General features: G+C 46.9%; 2 protein-coding genes across 3 annotated transcripts in view; one reads left to right on the forward strand and one right to left on the reverse strand.

Annotated features, from left to right (window-relative positions):
- RRP1B (ribosomal RNA processing 1B) overlaps window positions 1–6,656 on the reverse strand; it is a 29,683-nt gene extending 23,027 nt beyond the window's left edge. Inside the window, exon 1 of one of the 2 annotated variants that reach the window (XM_070407104.1) lies at window positions 6,460–6,656. In XM_070407104.1, coding sequence (XP_070263205.1) covers window positions 6,460–6,577 — 118 coding nt within the window. In that variant the 5' untranslated portion in view covers window positions 6,578–6,656. The remainder of the gene's footprint in view (window positions 1–6,459) is intronic. The other variant, XM_070407102.1, reaches the window with a different exon arrangement.
- A 131-nt stretch (window positions 6,657–6,787) lies between these two features.
- HSF2BP (heat shock transcription factor 2 binding protein) overlaps window positions 6,788–18,285 on the forward strand; it is a 74,362-nt gene continuing 62,864 nt past the window's right edge. The window contains exons 1-2 of the mRNA XM_070403670.1: window positions 6,788–6,870; window positions 8,761–8,911. Coding sequence (XP_070259771.1) covers window positions 8,764–8,911 — 148 coding nt within the window. The 5' untranslated portion in view covers window positions 6,788–6,870; window positions 8,761–8,763. The remainder of the gene's footprint in view (window positions 6,871–8,760; window positions 8,912–18,285) is intronic.

An 18,285-nucleotide genomic window follows, 5' to 3' on the forward strand; every position in this document is an offset into this window, starting at 1 on the left:
GAAATCAGGATTTTAAAAAGATTCCCAGGTGATTCTAATGTGCAGCCAAGGTTGAGAACCACTGCACTCGGAGGTACTAGGAAGTCTTTTGGAGGAGCAAACTAAGATCAACCAGGTAAATGTAAACAAGCATATATTTGGAATCAATGTGACCTCAATATTCCAAAAGATAATTACAAAGTGACAAACATCCTTTTGATGGACTGAAGTTTAATTAGTCCATACAAAGTGGGCTTTATACCTTTATGGATATTGATTTCCAAGTTACTAAAGACTTCTCTTATATTAATAATTTTATTATGGTCTATTTTGATTCCTATGTTCTCACTTAAATTATACCAGAAACCATAGTAAAATTAGTTTATTGAAGTGCATTTCCTTTGAGGTTGGGCAATGACCAGCCAATTGGTTTTCCTCTCCTCTTGTTACAAACAAGACACATCTGGGGATCTGCCTATAGAGAATACAACATGATTGTGTGACTGACAAATTCCACAGAACTGAGCCAACTGCAGTCCTGATTGTAGTAACTTTGTGATAGGGACCCGTGCTTATATTCATCCATGTTAAAACTAATGAATGAGTGGATGTGGGCAAAGATCACCAATGGCTGCTAAGACATTAGATTACAAATTACTGAGCAACTTTAAAATGGATAAATCAGAACAACACCACACAAACACAAACCCACTGGTCCATCTCTACTTGCACATTGCAAACATCAGCAACTATTCATTCGATGCCAGATGTGATGCAACAAGAACACAGCACCACCTGCTAAATAATCTCACAAAAACAAAAAAGCTGCTATGGTAGTTCAGAATGAGTCACTAAAGACCTGCCTCTGTGGTATGTGGATTGTCAAAGCTGAAGGCAACCGAGACCCTGCAGGCTCAAGGGCAACGCTTCTCTCTCCCTTAGGGAATTTAAATTAGGGGCCTTGCCCATAATAAGAGTTTCACCAGAGGTTGCTTTTTTTGACCTATCTCTAGGGCAGGGCAACTACTAATTACTGGACATCTGCTCTTGTCATCCTTCAATATCCCTCCTCCACTCTGTAGCCTCAGGTGCCTTACCTCATCCTTAGCTCAGATCACAAATCCTTCATTTTAACTTTGTCTCTGTCCCTCTCCTGTATGTGGGGTCTGACTCTCTGATATATGGGGTTCCCATATGTGCATATGTAATAAAATCTGGTTACTTTCTTACCTGTCTCATGTAGACTTCACTATTAGACCAGCGGGAAGAACACTGAAAGGAGTTTCTTCCTCCTGCACACTAACCTACACCTCATCAGGTCTAACTATTAATGCCGGTTTGCAAGAAATGCACAGGCAGAGAAACATGCCAAATGAGACCACGGGACGGAGACAGCAAAACCCTAAATGTGGGAAATCCTCAGGACAAATGACCCAGTTCCTCCAACAAAATAAATTGCAAAGAAAAACAAAATGGATAAAAACTGTTAGAATTTAAGTCTTAGCAGACATATCAACCAAATGCAATGGGTGGGTCTTGTTTGAAATATGATGTCATAAAAATTCTTATGAACTGATGGGAAGAACTCAACAGCTTGATTTCATATTAATTTTTTTTTTAGAAGGGTGTGATAATAGTACTGTGGTTATGTTACAAAGAGTCCCTATCGTTTAGAGATATATACTGAGTATCTGGAAATGAGATGAGAAGTCTGGGAATTGCTTAAGGATTTAGTGGGGAAGGAGGAAGTTGGCAGATCAAACTGGCCAGGTACCGATAAATGCCTGAACTATTCCTTAATAAAAAGAAAAACAAACAAACCCCAAGCTACAGGATATTACCAAAGTGTTATTGGGGGCTCTTGTTCTTTCTTCTTGTTTAGAAAACTCTTCATAATGCAATCAGAAATGCATAAACACTGAGGAACAGGACTTAAATGACACCGATTTCTGCATGAGGCTCGGTACTGGGCATTTTTGCTGAGCACTTACACCCTTTCCCCCTCCAGGGCTGTTTACTATTAAGGCAGGGCCTGCGGAAGGAGGCAGTGGTCTGGGTTGGACTTATCCATATGGAGGCAAATTAGTGAGTTGAGCTTATGCCAGCCAAATCAGCATGAATTCCCTTGGCCACAGGCTTTGTTCAAGAATGGACTCCCCCACAGATAGAGATGCCCTCGCTCAGGCTTTAGGAAAATCTCCAGTTCTCTCCCAGGAGACTTGAAAAGAAGACACAGTTTGGACCTGCGCTCTGCCAGCTTGACACATGTTGGGGAGTCTGTCTGAGAGGGAAACCAATCTGGGGGTAGGCAGAATTTGCAACAGAGAAAAACTGGGTTCTGGTGTCTTTAGTTGAGCTCTGCATGAAGCTGTGTTTCATTTTGCCCTTAAAACTAGGGTGGCTTGGATGTTTTCTCCAATTGCAATTGAGAGAGTCCTAACCAATAAGAACACATTTTCATGGCAAAAATTTCATATACTATATCAAGTTATACAATCAAAAGTGCTTTGATCACTGCGACCCAAACCCCAGTCTCCTCCCAGGGGATTATTGTTATCTGCTGATATGAATCTTTCTTATGCATTTACTTACATGTGATACAGAAATGCAGTTGTGTGTGACCTAAATAGCATCACGTGTTCTACATATTCTGTATTCTGGCCCCTTTCATTTAAAAATAGCACAGTGTATATCTCCAGACGGTTCTTCAAGTGCAACAAAATGTCTAACTCTTTAAGTGTAAATCTGTCTCAGTGGACAACCCATTCCTGTAATGGGTGAAGGTAAAAGATGATATGCCAGATGCTTCTGCAATTGAAAACAGATTCTGACCAAGTAACTGTGATTAGGAGATCCTAGACAGTGGGCAGGAAAGGGAGCTGGACAAGAAAGCGAATTTTGACTGTTTCATCCTAGATGAAGAAACAAAGCACAGTGGAAACAAACCCTTGGCTATTTACTACCAGCAGTGCAATGTTACAGAACTGTTGCTAATGCCTGTTTCCTTGCCTATAATATATGTAATGTTTATGATTCAGGCCGAAATTAAGAGCAAGTACCAGAAGCATTTTGTAAGAGCAAAGCACTGTTCAATTTGTGGGTATTATGATTGTCTCACATTCTCTACCCATAGGCTGTTGAAGCCCTTCTCCTGTTCAAAACAGAGAAATATTCATTATTTAATTTCTTTCAAAACTCTGAAGGTGAAGTGCATATTCAAAGCAGTTCCTTCCACAACTGCTTCTTGACCTGCGTTTTCTTCCCGGGGTTGCGTCTCTTAAACTTAATACAACTAAGTTTCTGACAATATAGGCTTAGTTTGTTCCAATCAACTGAGGGGAAGTGAAAATGATAGGTGGATGTAGGAAATACCAAGCTTTGAAATGAGAAAATCCAACAGCCTCTCTCACCACGAGTGAGCACAGAAGCCGTTTCAGGTGGGGGTGAAGTGTTATACTCGAACCCACACCTGTCAGAACAGGCACTGCTCCTAATCAGTACCATATTGGGTTGAGAGACCCCCATCCCCAACATTTTAAGTATGAAAAAAACACTTATTTCACCCAGTACTGCCACAAATCTAACACCCACCAACTGTAACATGTATTATTATCTTATGTGCCACAAAAATAAAAATAAAAAAGAACGCAAATTAAAACTGAAGAACTGATAGAGCACTCGGGCAACATTTAGTTGCTTTAAGCGGCACAGAGACTTCTAATTTGTTTTTAAAATCACAAAGCTATGTGCCTGGCTGGCATGGCTCAGTGGTTAAGCGTCAATCTATGAACCAGGAGGTCATGGTTCGATTCCAGGTCAGGGCATATGCCGGAGTTGTGGGCTCAATTCACAGTGTGGGGCGTGCAGGAGGCAGCCAATCAATGATTCTCTCTTATCATTGATGTTTCTACCTCTCTCTACCTCTCCCTTCCTCTTTGAAATAAAAATATATTAAATATATCTGAGAATTCAAAAAATATTTGTATTAAAAAAAAGGTAAAATATCAGATTTTTTTTACTATGCCCAAGACAAGACACAAAACAATTTCAGCCTATCAATGAGATTCAAATGTCAGGCCCAGTTATTTCCAAACTTGTGTTTCTATTTTGATGGCGCACAGCTGTGCAGAGACCTTGCTTATTCTGTCCCATCACCTCCTCTATGACATTCACTCTACAGTTAGTTTTCTGAAGGGCCACTATTCTCTTGCAACGTGGATACAGCGATGAACAAGAGGTACCCGACAAGTAACTCTAGGTCTGATGGGTGCTAACCAGACAACACCCTGGGGCACCGGTTGGTGTAAAACCACTGGCCTCATGCCCCTGCCTCAGCATCTCAGATCCTGAACCTGCTCACCAAAGGGGTTTGAGGAACAGGTTCTTTCTGGCTGTCTCAGCCCACATGCACTGCATCTGGCCTTTCTTCTGTTCTTGTATACAGCCAGGCCCCTGTACGCCTGGATGTGCTCCCACTCCAGCTAAGAAAACAGATGGACGCTTACAGTGTTTTGAGGTAGGAGCGACACATTAACAGATAATTAGGAAGCAATGTAGCCAAGTACTACAATAGAGACAAACTGGGTATTTCAGAATCCTAGAGAGGGGGTGAGATGATAAGAAGAGTGACACTGAATACCGGGAGTGGATCAAGAGTGGGAATCTTTTCGGCGTGCACAAGAGAAGCAAAGGCGGAGAGGTGAGACATAGGTCAGGTACACCAGCACCCAGGAATGGTTTGCTGTTAGCGCAGGAGGCAGCCATGTAGGGGATTAGGCGGAAAGAAAAGGGGAGGAGAGGTGATTTGCAGGCCTGGAATTCCAGGAAGGTGGTGAGGAGATCAGAGCTGTTTTAGGAAGATGACTCTGAGCTGGTTTATGGAGGATGGGTTCAAGGGGGGCACAAGAGGAGTCAAGGAAATCAGTTAGGAAATAAGCCAGTACAGAAGCCCAGATGAGATAAAGAAGTTAGGGGCCAGAAAAGACTAATTCAGGAGATGAAACAGGTATGCCTGAAGGATACTGGATGTGGGGGTGGGGGTTGGAGAGGGTGAGGAAGAGAGAAGTCCAGGACAATACCATGAATCCAGCTCAAGTCTGAGTGGATGGTGGGAACAAACTAAGAACAGGTGGCAGATGGGCAGCAGAAGAGAACAGGTTTTTTGGGGAAGAAAATGAGTCCCTTTCAGGCATTCTGAGTCCGAGGTGCCTGTGGGACATCCAGGTGGAGAGGGCCAGTTAGTGGGGCACAGCTGAGCTGAAAGTAGCGAAGGTCTTGGCTAGACATTTAGATTTTTAAAAAATATATGTATTTTATCGATTTTTTACAGAGAGCAATGGAGAGGGATAAAGAGTTAGAAACATCGATGAGAGAGAAACATCGATCTGCTGCCTCCTGCACACCCCCTACTAGGGATGTGCCCGCAACCAAGGTACATGCCCTTGAATGGAATCGAACCTGGGACCCTAGAGTCTGCAGGCCAATGCTCTATCCACTGAGCCAAACTGGTTAGGGCTAGACTTTTAGATTGAAGAGCCTTCAATATATCTGGGATATCTAAAACCAGGGGAGTAAATTAAGTCTGTCAAGGGAGATCCCAATATAATCGAAATCGAGAATTTTGGTCTTCATTCCTCTTTCTAGCAGACTTCCCATAATATCATATTTCCTTTTTCCTGGGTGTCCTTTTCTAAGTAAATAAACTGACAATGTCAGTATAGGGGGAGGTAACACTTATTGTTTCAAGTAGACTCTCAGTGGACTAGTAAATAAAGCCAACTTTATCTCAGTGCAATAGAAAGCCTCCCTTTCGTATGGCAGTTCACACCTCAGGGAGCACAAGGATCTACATGACACATATTGCATCGCGTAAACGAAATCCTTCAAGAGCACCCGCTGCGGTTACAATCCAACTCCAACCCCCAAAGTGACCCGGCCTCACCCGCCCTGACTTCCTGGTCTCCCCCAGCATTTCTTGGGCCTGCTCCGCTCTTCCTCCCGCCTCTGCTCGGCTCCGTGCAACCTCGCCCCAGAGCGGCTTCCCTGGACCACCGCCTACGATCTCCATTTCCGTTACTTACACTAGGAAAGCTCCCTCCTCCTGACCTCCCTGCCCCGGCTTTACGAGCACAAGTTCCTCTAGGGCAGGGCTGTCTTCTCCCCCGTCACCCCAGCTCCTGAAAGCACGGGTCTGAAGATGGCACGATTCCGTGAGGCGCCCAGCAGGATGGATCAGGCTGAGCCTGGTACGTAAGGCATCGGTTCGGTGTCGGACAGACGGGGTCTACTCTCAGTGTCCTCACTCGCCGGGACTTCCATCAGACTCCCTAACCCCCGGCCGCCTCTCACCTCCAAATGTAAAACGAGATTAGACCCTCGGGGCGCGCACACACACACACACACAGGAGCACGCGGCCGGAGTCGGGGCGGAGCGCGGCCCGTCCCGCCGCCATGTGGCGCGGCTGACCGCCGGGCGCCCACCTGTCTCCCGCTGCGTCTTCACGCTGATGAACTGGCGCAGCTTCTTCACCGCCCGGTCCCGGATGCCCTTCTCGTGGGACGCCAGCCGCTGGGCGAACTGGATCTCGGCCGGCTGCATGGCGGGGGCCCTCCAACCCGCCAGAGCATCCCCGGCCACAACCCGCCGCCCCTCAGCCTTCCGCCGCTGCCAAGCGACCGCCGCCGCGCCGCTTCGGCCGCAACTGCGCAGAACGCGGCAGCGACCGCGGCGGCGCGCGGAGTGATGACGTCACAAAGGCGCCGCCGGCCCTCGCAGCGCGTTCTGGGAGCGAGCGCCGCCGGCCGGGGCTTCTGGCGAAACAAGCCAGTGGTGGTTGGCGTCGCGCCTGCGCTGCTGTTTGGTCGATAGGGCTCCAGGCCGTTGACGGCGAGGTTAGCCAGGGCTGGGTCTTGGCCAGGAAGAGTCGGATGGCCAGTTGTAAAAGGCCTAGGATCTCTAAGTCCACTCACAAAAATACTCATTTGATTGGCAGCTGCCCTGCAAAATACACGGCACCGAGTTTTTAACTGTATTAGACTTCTGGTACCGCCTCGGCAGGTGGAGCCTGGGAAGAAGGGCCGTTCTTTGCTTTCTTGGCGGGATGTTGGGGACAGCCCCATGGAGAGGGCTCCATGGCCAGGCGTAGGCAACGCCCTTCCCGCGTCTCCCTGTGTCTTGGTCCTGGTGCAGGGGCAGGTCCCAGTGCGGGCGCAGGTGCCTGAATGCCAGCAGGGCAGGGTCCAGGGCAGGGCATGGCAGGTCCCGGGGGAGGACAGGTCCCCGTGCGGAGGTTGGGCCTGGGGCAGGGAAAGGGCAAGTGCAGGGGGGCCTGGGGCAGGGAAAGGGCAAGTGCAGGCAGGTTCCAGGCGGGGACAGGGATCTGCGGTGTCCTCGTGAGACCGCCCTCAGGCTTGGAGAGCACGCACTCCTGCGAGTTTCAGAGACAAACGAAGTCTTAGTGACTTAGTGACTAAAACTTAGTCGTAAAGTAACTCGGTGTATTTCAACCCATAAGCTGCACCGTATTCTGAGAAGCCAGCGGGCCTACTGGGACAAGCGAGTGGACTAGGAGACGTCTCCAAGTTTATGCTGGTCACCTCAGTTAGGGCTAGCGGGCTGCACTGACACTCCCTAACAGGGGCAGACTTCCCCAAGAACCTGTTAGACGCCGTCCACCCTCGCTAGAGGAGCTCGGACCGAGCGCGGGCGGGCAGTGCCCTTGAACGCATGGCCCCTTAGTTTAGCATCTCTTCGCAAACAGTATTTCACTCAATGCTTACACCCGGGTCTTACTGTTTTTCCACTTGGCAGTGAACAAGTTTAAAACCCCAGCTAAGCTGGAAGAGCGACTCCGGGTCCACGGGGCAGAAAAGGCTGCGCAAACTCGACGAGGTTTGAGCCTTGCCGCTCTCCATACCCGACTGCGGTGGTGCTCACGTTCTCGCGCTAGTTCCCGCGCATTCTGGTGTGAGGAGTCAGAGGGCGCCCCGCAGCGCAGCGCAGGCACAGGGAGCCAGGGCCGTGGAGGCCATGGGCGAGGCGGGCGGCGCTGAGGAGGCCTGCGGGGTCAGTGGGGAGGACTGGGCCGCCGCCCGCGTGTCTGAGCGGCCACCATTTGCTTACCCTCGCTTACTGCCGACTCTGTTGGCCTTGTCCAGGGCGCTTGGAAACGGCCCTGGGCCTCTTTGAGCCTCTGGCGTGGCCTGGGCCTGGGGTGCAGGCCGAGCGGCCCTGCCTCTGATACTGGAGGCGGGTCCAGGAGGCTGCGCGGTGAGCGCGGGATCGGGGCTTAGTGTAGATTCCCAGTCGCCCCGATGTCGCTCCCACCACACGCGATGGAGGAGAAGGATCTTGGGTCTGTCCCTTGTTAATGGCGGTGCTTTGAGTCACCCCACTTCCTGTTTCTGACCCGGGCAAACTGGAAGGGTTCCAGTGGACACTGAATGAGGGGGCCAGCCGAGGGCTTGGGCACCCGGTAGGAATCTAGGAAACTCCCTTTCCTCCCGATGAGCTGGGCGCTGAAACGTTAGGGAGAAGTTGCTGGTGTCTTTTTGGACGTTCAGGCACGGGGCCTCGTATGCACGTGAAGAAGTAGCTCCCGTTGTGTAGGCTGGGGCGTGGGCTCTAAGGTGTGATCTGTACAGCAGAGGGCGCTGTAGGCACAGATGTGCATTTGAAGCTATGAAGGTGAAAGGCATGAAAAGGGAAGCAGGCTGAGGGGCCGCTGGTTCTAGTCACCGGAAGAGAAATGTAATAATCTGAAGACCTGTTTGTTCTTCCAGCTTATGGGAACTAAAGAAGAGTTTGTTAAAGTCCGGAAGAAGGATCTGGAACGGCTGACGACTGAAGTGATGCAGATACGGGACTTCCTACCCCGGATACTAAACGGGGAAGTACTGGAAAGCTTCCAGAAATTAAAGGTTGTAGAAAAAAGTGAGTCTTGCTTCCTCCCTAGCAGTCGTTGTTGGTGACAGCAGTCTGATCCAGCATGTTTACCTTACATAGGTAACAGTAAAGTAATTCTAAATAAACCGCAAGGTACCGTTCTAGTCCTTCATTACATTTGGGAGAGTCAGATATGACAGAGTTAGAAAGGGAGGGGCTCAATGAGTGACTGGGACGTGTGTTGTTTGTGTTGGAGGAAGGGTTGCTAGCTCTCTGAAGTATCTATTACCAGCTTCTCTTTCTCTCCACCTCCTTCCTTGGCAGAAGAATTTTATATTTTTTATAATTTAAAAGCTCTGCTCCAAAAATTAAGCACTTACCGGTGGAAGTTAAGGATCTTGCTGGGCAGTTAAATGCGTCTGTAGAGATGGCTGAACGTGTGCTTGCTTGTCTCTAGGTTGATGGGTTGATCAGTTTCTAGCCCTGGTTTAAGTTCCAACTTGCTAGGTCGGACTTGTCCATTTAGACCAGCGATTCTCAACCTGTGGGTCGCAACCCCTTTGGCGGTCAAACGACCTTTTCACAGGGGTCGCCTAAGACCATCCTGCATATCAGATATTTACATGACGATTCATAACAGTAGCAACATTACAGTTATGAAGTAGCAACGAAAATAATTTTATGGTTGGGGTCACAACATGAGGAACTGTATTTAAAGGTCCAGAAGGTTGAGAACCACTGATTTAGACGATGAGAGTTGAGCTGAGCTGTCACATAAGATATCAGTCTAGGAGCCTATTGAAGTTCCTGGAGATATTCTAGGATTGATTCAACACTTGCCTAATTGAAGCTGAATTATAATTAAAATCAACTTTCAGTGGTTAAGGTTAACTCACCACAATGCATCTATTTGCCATCACCTGTAGAAAAGGTGCATCGAGGGGATGTAGGTTGTGTTTCTAGCACTCGTCCAGGCAAGAAGTTATCTTAACAGTACAAGTTTCTGGTTTGTGCAGATGTGTTTGGTCAGGGGGCAGCCACATTCAGTTAGCCGGGAGAATGCTCATGGTCGCCATAACTCCCTGCCCCGTTTATTGTCTCTCTGGAACCCTCAGATCCACTCTCCTCTGCCAGGTGCTGTAGGTTCCTGCAGAATGCTTGCCTCTGGCTCCCTTGCTGCCAGCAGGGCTCACCAGTGGAAGGCATCAGAGCCTCCACAGTCTCAGTTCTCACTGGGCTCCAGTAACACCGTTTTCCCCCCTCATTCCTTCAGCTGAGGGCAGTGCTAGTCCCTGGGTGCTTCACCGTCCCTGTCGGGTCTCTTATCTTTGCGATCCTATAAAGTCTCAACATCTGGGTTGATTTGTTTCCCATCAGGATCCTGCTGGATATGTCCATGTCACCAGTTACCATGGCTTCAGGTCATTGGCTTCTTAAACTTCCCAGTTAGGATGCCTTGCTCATCCAGCAACCTTCTGAGAACAGTCAGTCAATCCAAGTGCATTTATCTTCAAGGAAGGAAAGTGCTAACCGGTAGCAGAGAGTGACAATCTGCAAATTAGTAAAACTGGCATTCTGAAAAGTGTACCAGGGTCTCATGAGCAGATGAGCATGGGTCAGTCTTTGGAGATCAGTCCTCTGCCAAAATCAAATTGTGCTCACAAAAGCCAGGGCCACCCATGAGTCTGGTGACATGATCAACGTTAGACTTTAGGGGATCTTGCCCTTTCGCATGCCATGTAGTCACCTCTTTCCTCACTGATCTCAGGGCATTTCTTCTCACTTTCCTCTGCTGATTAACCCTTCTTTGTCAGCCAATGGAGTTTCTTGGGGCTCAGGCCTAGGCCCACTCTCCCCTCACTCCATGGCCTCTCTGTGGGCAGTCTATGCCCACAGCTTCAGTTACCATCTTGGTACCAGTGGCCCCTGCATTTATCTCTAGCTCAGACCTCCTCCAGGCTCATGCCCTAACTGTTGGGTGGTATTTTTTCTCACATGTTTGGCAATCACTTAAAATTCTAAATGTTTTTATCAGCCTAATCAGTCTATGGCCATCAGAAAGGACCTGGTAGTCTCCCAAGGTCGGGTTTATGGGCTCATTGTAGTGAGGGAGACCACACACCAGAGGGGCTGGGGCATCGTGCCAAAAAAGGAAAGGACAGAGCTGCTGTAGCATTTGGGCAGGGTGAAGTTAGGTGAACTGCAAATGAAGTCATGATTGATGGGCTCTAAGCAAAGTAGGGCTGTGTGCCAAGGGTTGGCATCAGGTCTCACTGCAGTAGACCCAGGGCCCGTTTCCTTGAAAACTACAAAACTTACATAGATGAGCACATAGTGTCTAGAAGTCCTTATTTGAATCCCTGCAGCTAGCTGGAAACCGAGGCTGCTGCTTGGTGCCAGTGATTTTGATTCTGTAGGTGAGAGTGGGCTGTTTCCTCCTTACTGGTATAAGTAAAATTTCTGGTAGTGTGGGATTTTACAGAATAAGCTTCCTCTGATAAGAAACTAGCAGTCACTGAAAGAAGAGGTCATTATGGCTTTTTTACAGTTGCAGTGTGTCCGTGAGAGAAGTATTGTTTCCTGTTAACGTGGCAGCTAGCTTACTGTGTGTCTTGTCCCAGCCTGACAATTGCAGGACAGAGTTTCACTGTCTCAGAGCAAGCTCATTTTTACTTTCTACATCGGTCTCATTATATTAACCCCCCTCATGATATCCATCCTCCCTCCTCACTTAAAACAGTGCTGCCTGAGTCTCCCCAGACCATCCACACACAGACCAATCGAGGATCCTCCTTGTTGCCCACTTTTCCTGCTCACTATTCAACCCTCACTGGTCTGCCAGTAAGTCCTACACATTTTCGCTCACGGGTGCAACCTGAGTTTGTCAGCTTACCTTCATTGTCACCGCCACTACCTGAGTCCAGGCCCCTATCATTTTTAAAAAAAAATATTTTTATTGATTTCAGAGAGAAAGGGAGAGGGAGAGAGAGATGGAAACATGAATGATGAGAGAGAATCACTGATTGGCTGCCTCCTGCAAGCTCCCTACTGGGGATCGAGCCCACAACCTACGCATGTGCCCTTGTTTGGAATTGAACCTGGGACCTTTCAGTCTGCAGGCTGATGCTCTATCCACTGAGCCAAACCAGCCAGGGCAAGGCCCCAATCATTTTGCCTGAATCTCTGCCTCATGGCAGCATTCACTCATTGCCACTCTCCAGCCTGTTCTATACACTGTAGCCTAAGTAAGTAAAAAAAAAAAAAAAAAATCCTTGCCCTAGCTGGTTTGGCTCAATGGATAGAGGGTTGGCCTGTGGATTGAGGGTCCCAGGTTCGATTCTGGCCAAGGGCACATGCCTGGGTTGCGGGCTGGATTCCCACTAGGGGGTGTGCAGGAGGCAGCCAATCAATGATTCTCTCTCATCACTGATGTTTCTCTCTCCCCCTCTCCTTTTCCTTTGTAAAATCAATAAAATATATTTGAAAAAAAAAGATTAAAAAAAAATCCTCACCCCAGCCCTGACCAGTATGCTCATTGGTTAGTGCATAGCTTGTGCACCAAAGGGTCTTGGGTTTGATTCCCAGTCTAGGGCATGTGCCTGGTTTGCAGGTTTGACCCCCAACCCTAGTCAGAGAGTATGCAGGAACTAACCAATCAGTGTGTCTCACACTGCTGTATATCCCCTCCCTCCCTTCCTCCTTCCTTCCCTCCCTCCCTCCCTCCCTTTCTCCCCTTCCTACTTTCCTCTCTATCTAAAAATCAATGGAGCCCTAACCGGTTTAACTCAATGGATAGAGCTCGGCCTGCGGACTGAAAGGTCCCAAGTTCGATTCCAGTCAAGGGCATGTACCTTGGTTGCGTGCACATCCCCAGTGGGAGGTGTGCAGGAGGCAGCTGATTGATGTTTCATTCTCATCGATGTTTCTAGCTCTCTATCCCTCTCCCTTCCTCTCTATAAAAAAAATCAATAAAATATATAAAAAAATTAAAATCAATGGAAAAAATACCCTCAGATGAGGATTAACAGCAGCAACAACAAAAATACCCGAGGATATGTTTAGAGAGAGGAAGGGGGAGAGAAAGAGAGAGAAACATCAATCGGTTGCCTCCCATATACACCATGGCTGAGGATTGAACTAAAAATCTTTGGATCTTCAGGATGAAGCTCCAACCAACTGAGTGACCTGGCCAGGGTAGCCCAAGTAATTTTAACAATTCAGACTTCTTTTTTAACCCTCACCTGAGGATATATTTTTTAAAATTTATTTTTATTGTTGAGAATATTACAGATGTCCCTCTTCCCCCCAACCCCTTTACTTTCCTCCACTTGTCTCCTGCCCCACCCCCAGGCCTTCACTTTACTATCATCTGTGTCCATGGGCTATGCAGATATGCATATAAGTTCTTTGGTTAATTTCTTCCCACCTCCTCCTCTCCCCTTCCCTCTGAGATTTGTTAGTCTGTTCCATGCTTCTATGTCTCTGGACCTATTTGTTCATTAGATTCCACACATAAGTGAGATCATGTGATATTAGTCTTTCTCTGATTGGCTTATTTTACTTAGTGTAATCTCCAGGTCCATCCATGCCATCTCAAAGGGGAAGAGATCTTTTTTTATAGCTGCATAGTATTCCATTATATAAATACTAGAGGCCTGGTGTATGGGATTCGTGCACTGGTCGGGGGAGTGGCCTGCGGGGATCGCCTGCTGTGGGAGCACCATTCATCCCGGTCAGCCGAGTGGCTGTGAACCCGCCCTCTGGTCCAACATTCGCCTCTCCAGGGGACCCATTCAGGGACAATAACACTGAGAGGCGGCGGAGTAGGCCTCAATCCCATGGTGGCCATGAACCTGTCTCCCAGCCTCTGGGGTCAGCTCTGCGAGCCCAGCGGCTGCGCTGCACAGCCTGTGGGCATCCGGAGGAGGAGTCTGGGGTGAGGAGCTGACGATCGCAGCCCGGGTTCCTGTCTGTCAGCCCGGTGTTCACAGCAGGAGCAGCCGCTCATCCTAGTCAGCCAAGCAGCGCTCCCACTGTGGTAGTGCACTGACCACCAGGGGGCAGCTCTTGCATTGAGCGTCTGCCCCCTGGTGGTCAGTGCGTGTCATAGTGACTGGTTGACCGGTTGTTCTGGTTGTTCCACCATTTGGTTGCTGGGCTTTTATGATATAGGACTAGAGGCCCGGTGCACGAAATTCATGCACAGGGGCCGAGGTCCCTCAGCCTGGCATGCGCCCTCTCGCAGTCCGGGACCCCTTGGGGGATGTCTGACTGCTGGCTTAAGCCCGCTTCCGGGCGTAAGCCGGTAGTCGGACATCCCTTTTGCAGTCTGGGACTCCTTGCTCCTTACCACTTGGCCCCCCAACTGCCGCTGCACTTGCCAGCCATGAGCCTGGCTTCTGCCTGGGCGGCACTCCCCCTGTGGGAGCACACCGACCACCAGGGGGCAGCTCCTGTATTGAGCGTCTGCCCCCTGGTGGTCAGTGAGCATCATAACAACCAGTCGTTCTGCTGTTCGGTTGATTTGCATATTTGGCTTTTATTATATAGGATACCACAGCTTTTTTTTTTTTTATCCACTCATCTACTGATGGGCACTTGGGCTGTTTCTGGATCTTAGCTATTATAAATTGCGTTGCTGTGCATATATTCTTTCTGATTGGTATTTCGGTATTCTTAGGATATATTCCCAGAAGTGGGATGGTTGGATCAAAAGACAATTCCAGTTTTACTTTTTTGAGGAAACTCCATAGTGTTTTCCACAGTGGCTGCACCAGTCTGCATTTCCACCAGCAGTGTATTAGGGTTCCCTTTTCTCCACATTCTCACCAGCACTTGTTGATTTATTGACTGTAGCTATTCTGGCAGGTGTGAGATGATACCTCATTGTGGATTTAATTTGCATCTCTTTGATGATTAGTGACATTGAGCATTTTTAACAATTGTCTTATTGTGTCATTCCCCTGCTTAAGTCTTCAATGGCTTCTCTTTGCTCTTAGGATAAAGACCAAAAACTAAGCAGAGAACCCACCAAAATCCACTCCCACCCAAAAACCTGAACCAAACTGTGCCATAGTTGGAAAGGCTGGATATTGCTTTACTCAGCCTCAGGTACAGTCTCACTTCCTTATCTGCCTGCCTAGTTAGGATGCATCACTTTTTAGATGTTGTCAGAGCATTCTGTACTTTTCCTTCAGACAAAATGGTTTTATTCCCATCTTAAGGTACAAGTTGGTGGGAGTACAGAGTTCTATGTGTTTATATGTTCTGTGCCTGGCTGACTACTTGGTCCTGAGAAACCGCCCTGCCCACCCTCCTAATTTATAGCAGTATCTCATGAAGCTAGTAGTATATGCACTACAGGAAACTGGGTGTTAAGAGAAAGAAAAGATTGCCCTGGCTGGTGTGGCTTAGTGGATAGAATATTGGCCCAGGAATGGGTTCAATTCCCAGTCAAGGACATGTACCTGGGTTGCAGGTTTGATCCTGGCCCTGGTTGAGGTTTGTGCAGGAGGCAGCCAATCAGTGTGTCTCCCTTCCACTCTCTCTGAAAATCAGCGGGGGAAAATATCCTTGGGTGAGAATTAACAGAGAGAGAGAGAGAGAGAGAGAGAGAGAGAGAGAGAGAGAGAGAGAAAGAGAGAGAAAGAAAGGGTGGATCAGAGTGGATTGGGGTGGTTGTAGGAGGCTTTACTGTGAACTTGAACTTCAGCTGACCCTTGGAGACATCTACTTCTCTGGCCTAAGCCTGACCTAAGGTGTCTTTTACCTAATTTGGGCTCTTAAATTCTTACCACTTGGGAAATGTGAAAGAAAACAAAAATACCCCTCCTCCTTTTAAAATAAGGATTAGGTTTGTTGGCCCTTTTGGGCCTTCCCAGGGGCCTGTCTTCCTAGACTAATCATGTGAGCCATGGTACAGAGAATGGATCCCACGGAGTAAAAACGGATCACTTGTTTAAAAGTCAGCAAAGGACTTACATTGATAAGTATCAAGTAGATACTGGACTTCATTGTGACTCTAGCATAGTAACTCCCTTTGGGAAACTGGGCAGGTAAGTGGTGGATTTTGGAATAACATTGACGAGGGTGCGGCCAGAGAATCTATAGGGAATGAGAGGCATGATTTATTAGAAAAGCGGAAACTTTTAGACTAGAATGATGTCATGTATGAAAGTCACAAAAAGGAGTAAGCAGCCAAAGCCGGTTTGGCTCAGTGGATAGAGCGTCGGCTTGCGGACTGAAAGGTCCCAGGTTTGATTCCGGTCAAGGGCATGTACCTGGGTTGTGGGCACATCCCCAGTGGGAGATGTGCAGGAGGCAGATGATCGATGTTTCTGTTTCTCTCTCATCGATGTTTCTAACTCTCTCTCTCCCTTCCTCTCTGTAAAAAATCAATAAAATATATTTTTTTTTAAAAAAGGAGTAAGCAGGATTGATTGTGGGTTAATGAGCTATTTTTTCTGCTTGACATATGAAGCAAGGGTTGATGTATAGTAGAGTCAGGTATAGTTGAGGTCAGTAAGTGTGAGAAGCTTATAGAAGATAAAATAATCCTGAGTTATTGTTTTTAATTTGAGATGAGAAGCAACTGGAAATAATCACATGAAAATGACATAGAATAGCCATTAAAATTATGTTTTCAGGGGAATGATTTTTGTATCTGAGTGTAGAATAGGCTTGAGGGATTGGATGGATGGAGAGTTAATGAGAGTGTGCTCACTGAGGAAGGTTTGGGACTATGGCCACATGGATGGAGTTGGAGGGAGATATGAAGAAGTGATTCGTCTTGGTAAGGAAGTAAGGGCAGAGTTCAGCAATGGAAATACAGAGTTGTGGGAGTAATCTGTATCCTGTGTGTAATTCATGTGCCTGGTATTATCCTGTCTATGAAACGAGGACAGTTAGGCTTACCTCACAGGAAGTGTAAGTCTTAAAGTGGGACCCTCTTTGGGACAGTGCACAGCTCAGGGGTGCCCACAATAAAGAGGACCTTCTCAGGTGGAGGGATTGCTAAACACTTGGTGTCCTGAAGAAAGCACTCTGTTCCTGGCCCAGCACTTCCATTCTGGCTCAAACACTGACGCCCCATGAATTTGGAAAAGGTGTAGGGAGGTTTGGAATAGGTCTGACCTGGGTGTGCATTGCAGTTCTGAGGCATGGAAGTTAGCCCACCCCCCATTTTCTCCTTCTTGGGTGTATTCATTCAGCAGTGAGGGAGTTATTCCTGCCTCAGTGGGTGTCAATAACTTATTTATTTATTTATATTTTATTGATTTTTTTACAGAGAGGAGGAGAGAGGGATAGAGAGTTAGAAAAATTGATGAGAGAGAAACATCGATCAGCTGCCTCTGCACACTCCCTACTGGGGATGTGCCCGCAACCAAGGTACATGCCCTTGACCAGAATCGAACCTGGGACCCGTTAGTCCGCTCTATCCACTAAGCAAAACTGGTTAGGGCTCGATAATTTATTTTAAACTGGAAAATCCTGTTGTTGTTTTTTAATTAAAAATTTTAAAATATTGTTGAGAGTATTACAGATGTCCCTCATTTTTTTTTCCATTGCTGGGAACCACACTCAGCATTTCAGCATCAAGCTGCCAGAACTTTCAACTGTATCTGTTAGCATCTAGGCTTTATATCCATTTATTTTGTGCATCTATTTGCAAGATGTGTCCTCAGGTAATTGTTTGTTCACTTTATGCCATTTGGGCTTATGATGGTTTCATAGCAGTAGCTCTACTTTTGGATAGCGGGGGAAGCCCATACTTGGTGCTGGAAACAAACAACACCCTCCAAATCTCAGCTCAACTAAAGATGGAATCCATCAGTAGCTAATTCTAAATTATTTTCTAAACCTATTAGAACGTGATAAGAAGGTAAAAGTTAATGGCTGTTAAAAAGCCTTTATTTTGGATTTGAGACTCTTTCCATAGTTATTTTGTTAGAAACAAATTTTCATAATATGAACAACTGGTAAATTTATAACTATGCCAGATGATAAAAAAGGGGTAGAAGAAATTGATCCTTTTTGTATAGTTTAAATTTCTTTGATTAATGTTTTCATTTATAGTTATCTATACCTTTCCTGTGAATCAGTTGAGAATTAAGAGATACAGTCATTCTCATGTTATTAAAACTATCAAAAAGAATTGTAAAATTCAGAAGATATATAGGTGTTGAAATGGCCTGTGATTTAGATTGTTTCTATATAAATATTGTTGTAGTCTGTCTAGGCCACCCTTCATTTGGTTAACAGTTAAATGGAGATTTCTCCTTCATTTTGAATGCTAAAGGTTAACTGTTGAAGTACAGTATAGGCTTAGTGGCAGCCCCTTCCCTGTTCTAATATTGAGGCTGGGTAGATAATGTCTCCACTAGTAAATCATTTACTGTTCATATTATTTCTGTGATTTTAAA

Source organism: Myotis yumanensis, unplaced genomic scaffold, assembly GCF_028538775.1.
Source record: "Myotis yumanensis isolate MYYU_CA2020_CCGP unplaced genomic scaffold, mMyoYum1.0.hap1 SCAF_2, whole genome shotgun sequence".
In the NCBI taxonomy this organism is placed as follows: domain Eukaryota; kingdom Metazoa; phylum Chordata; class Mammalia; order Chiroptera; family Vespertilionidae; genus Myotis; species Myotis yumanensis.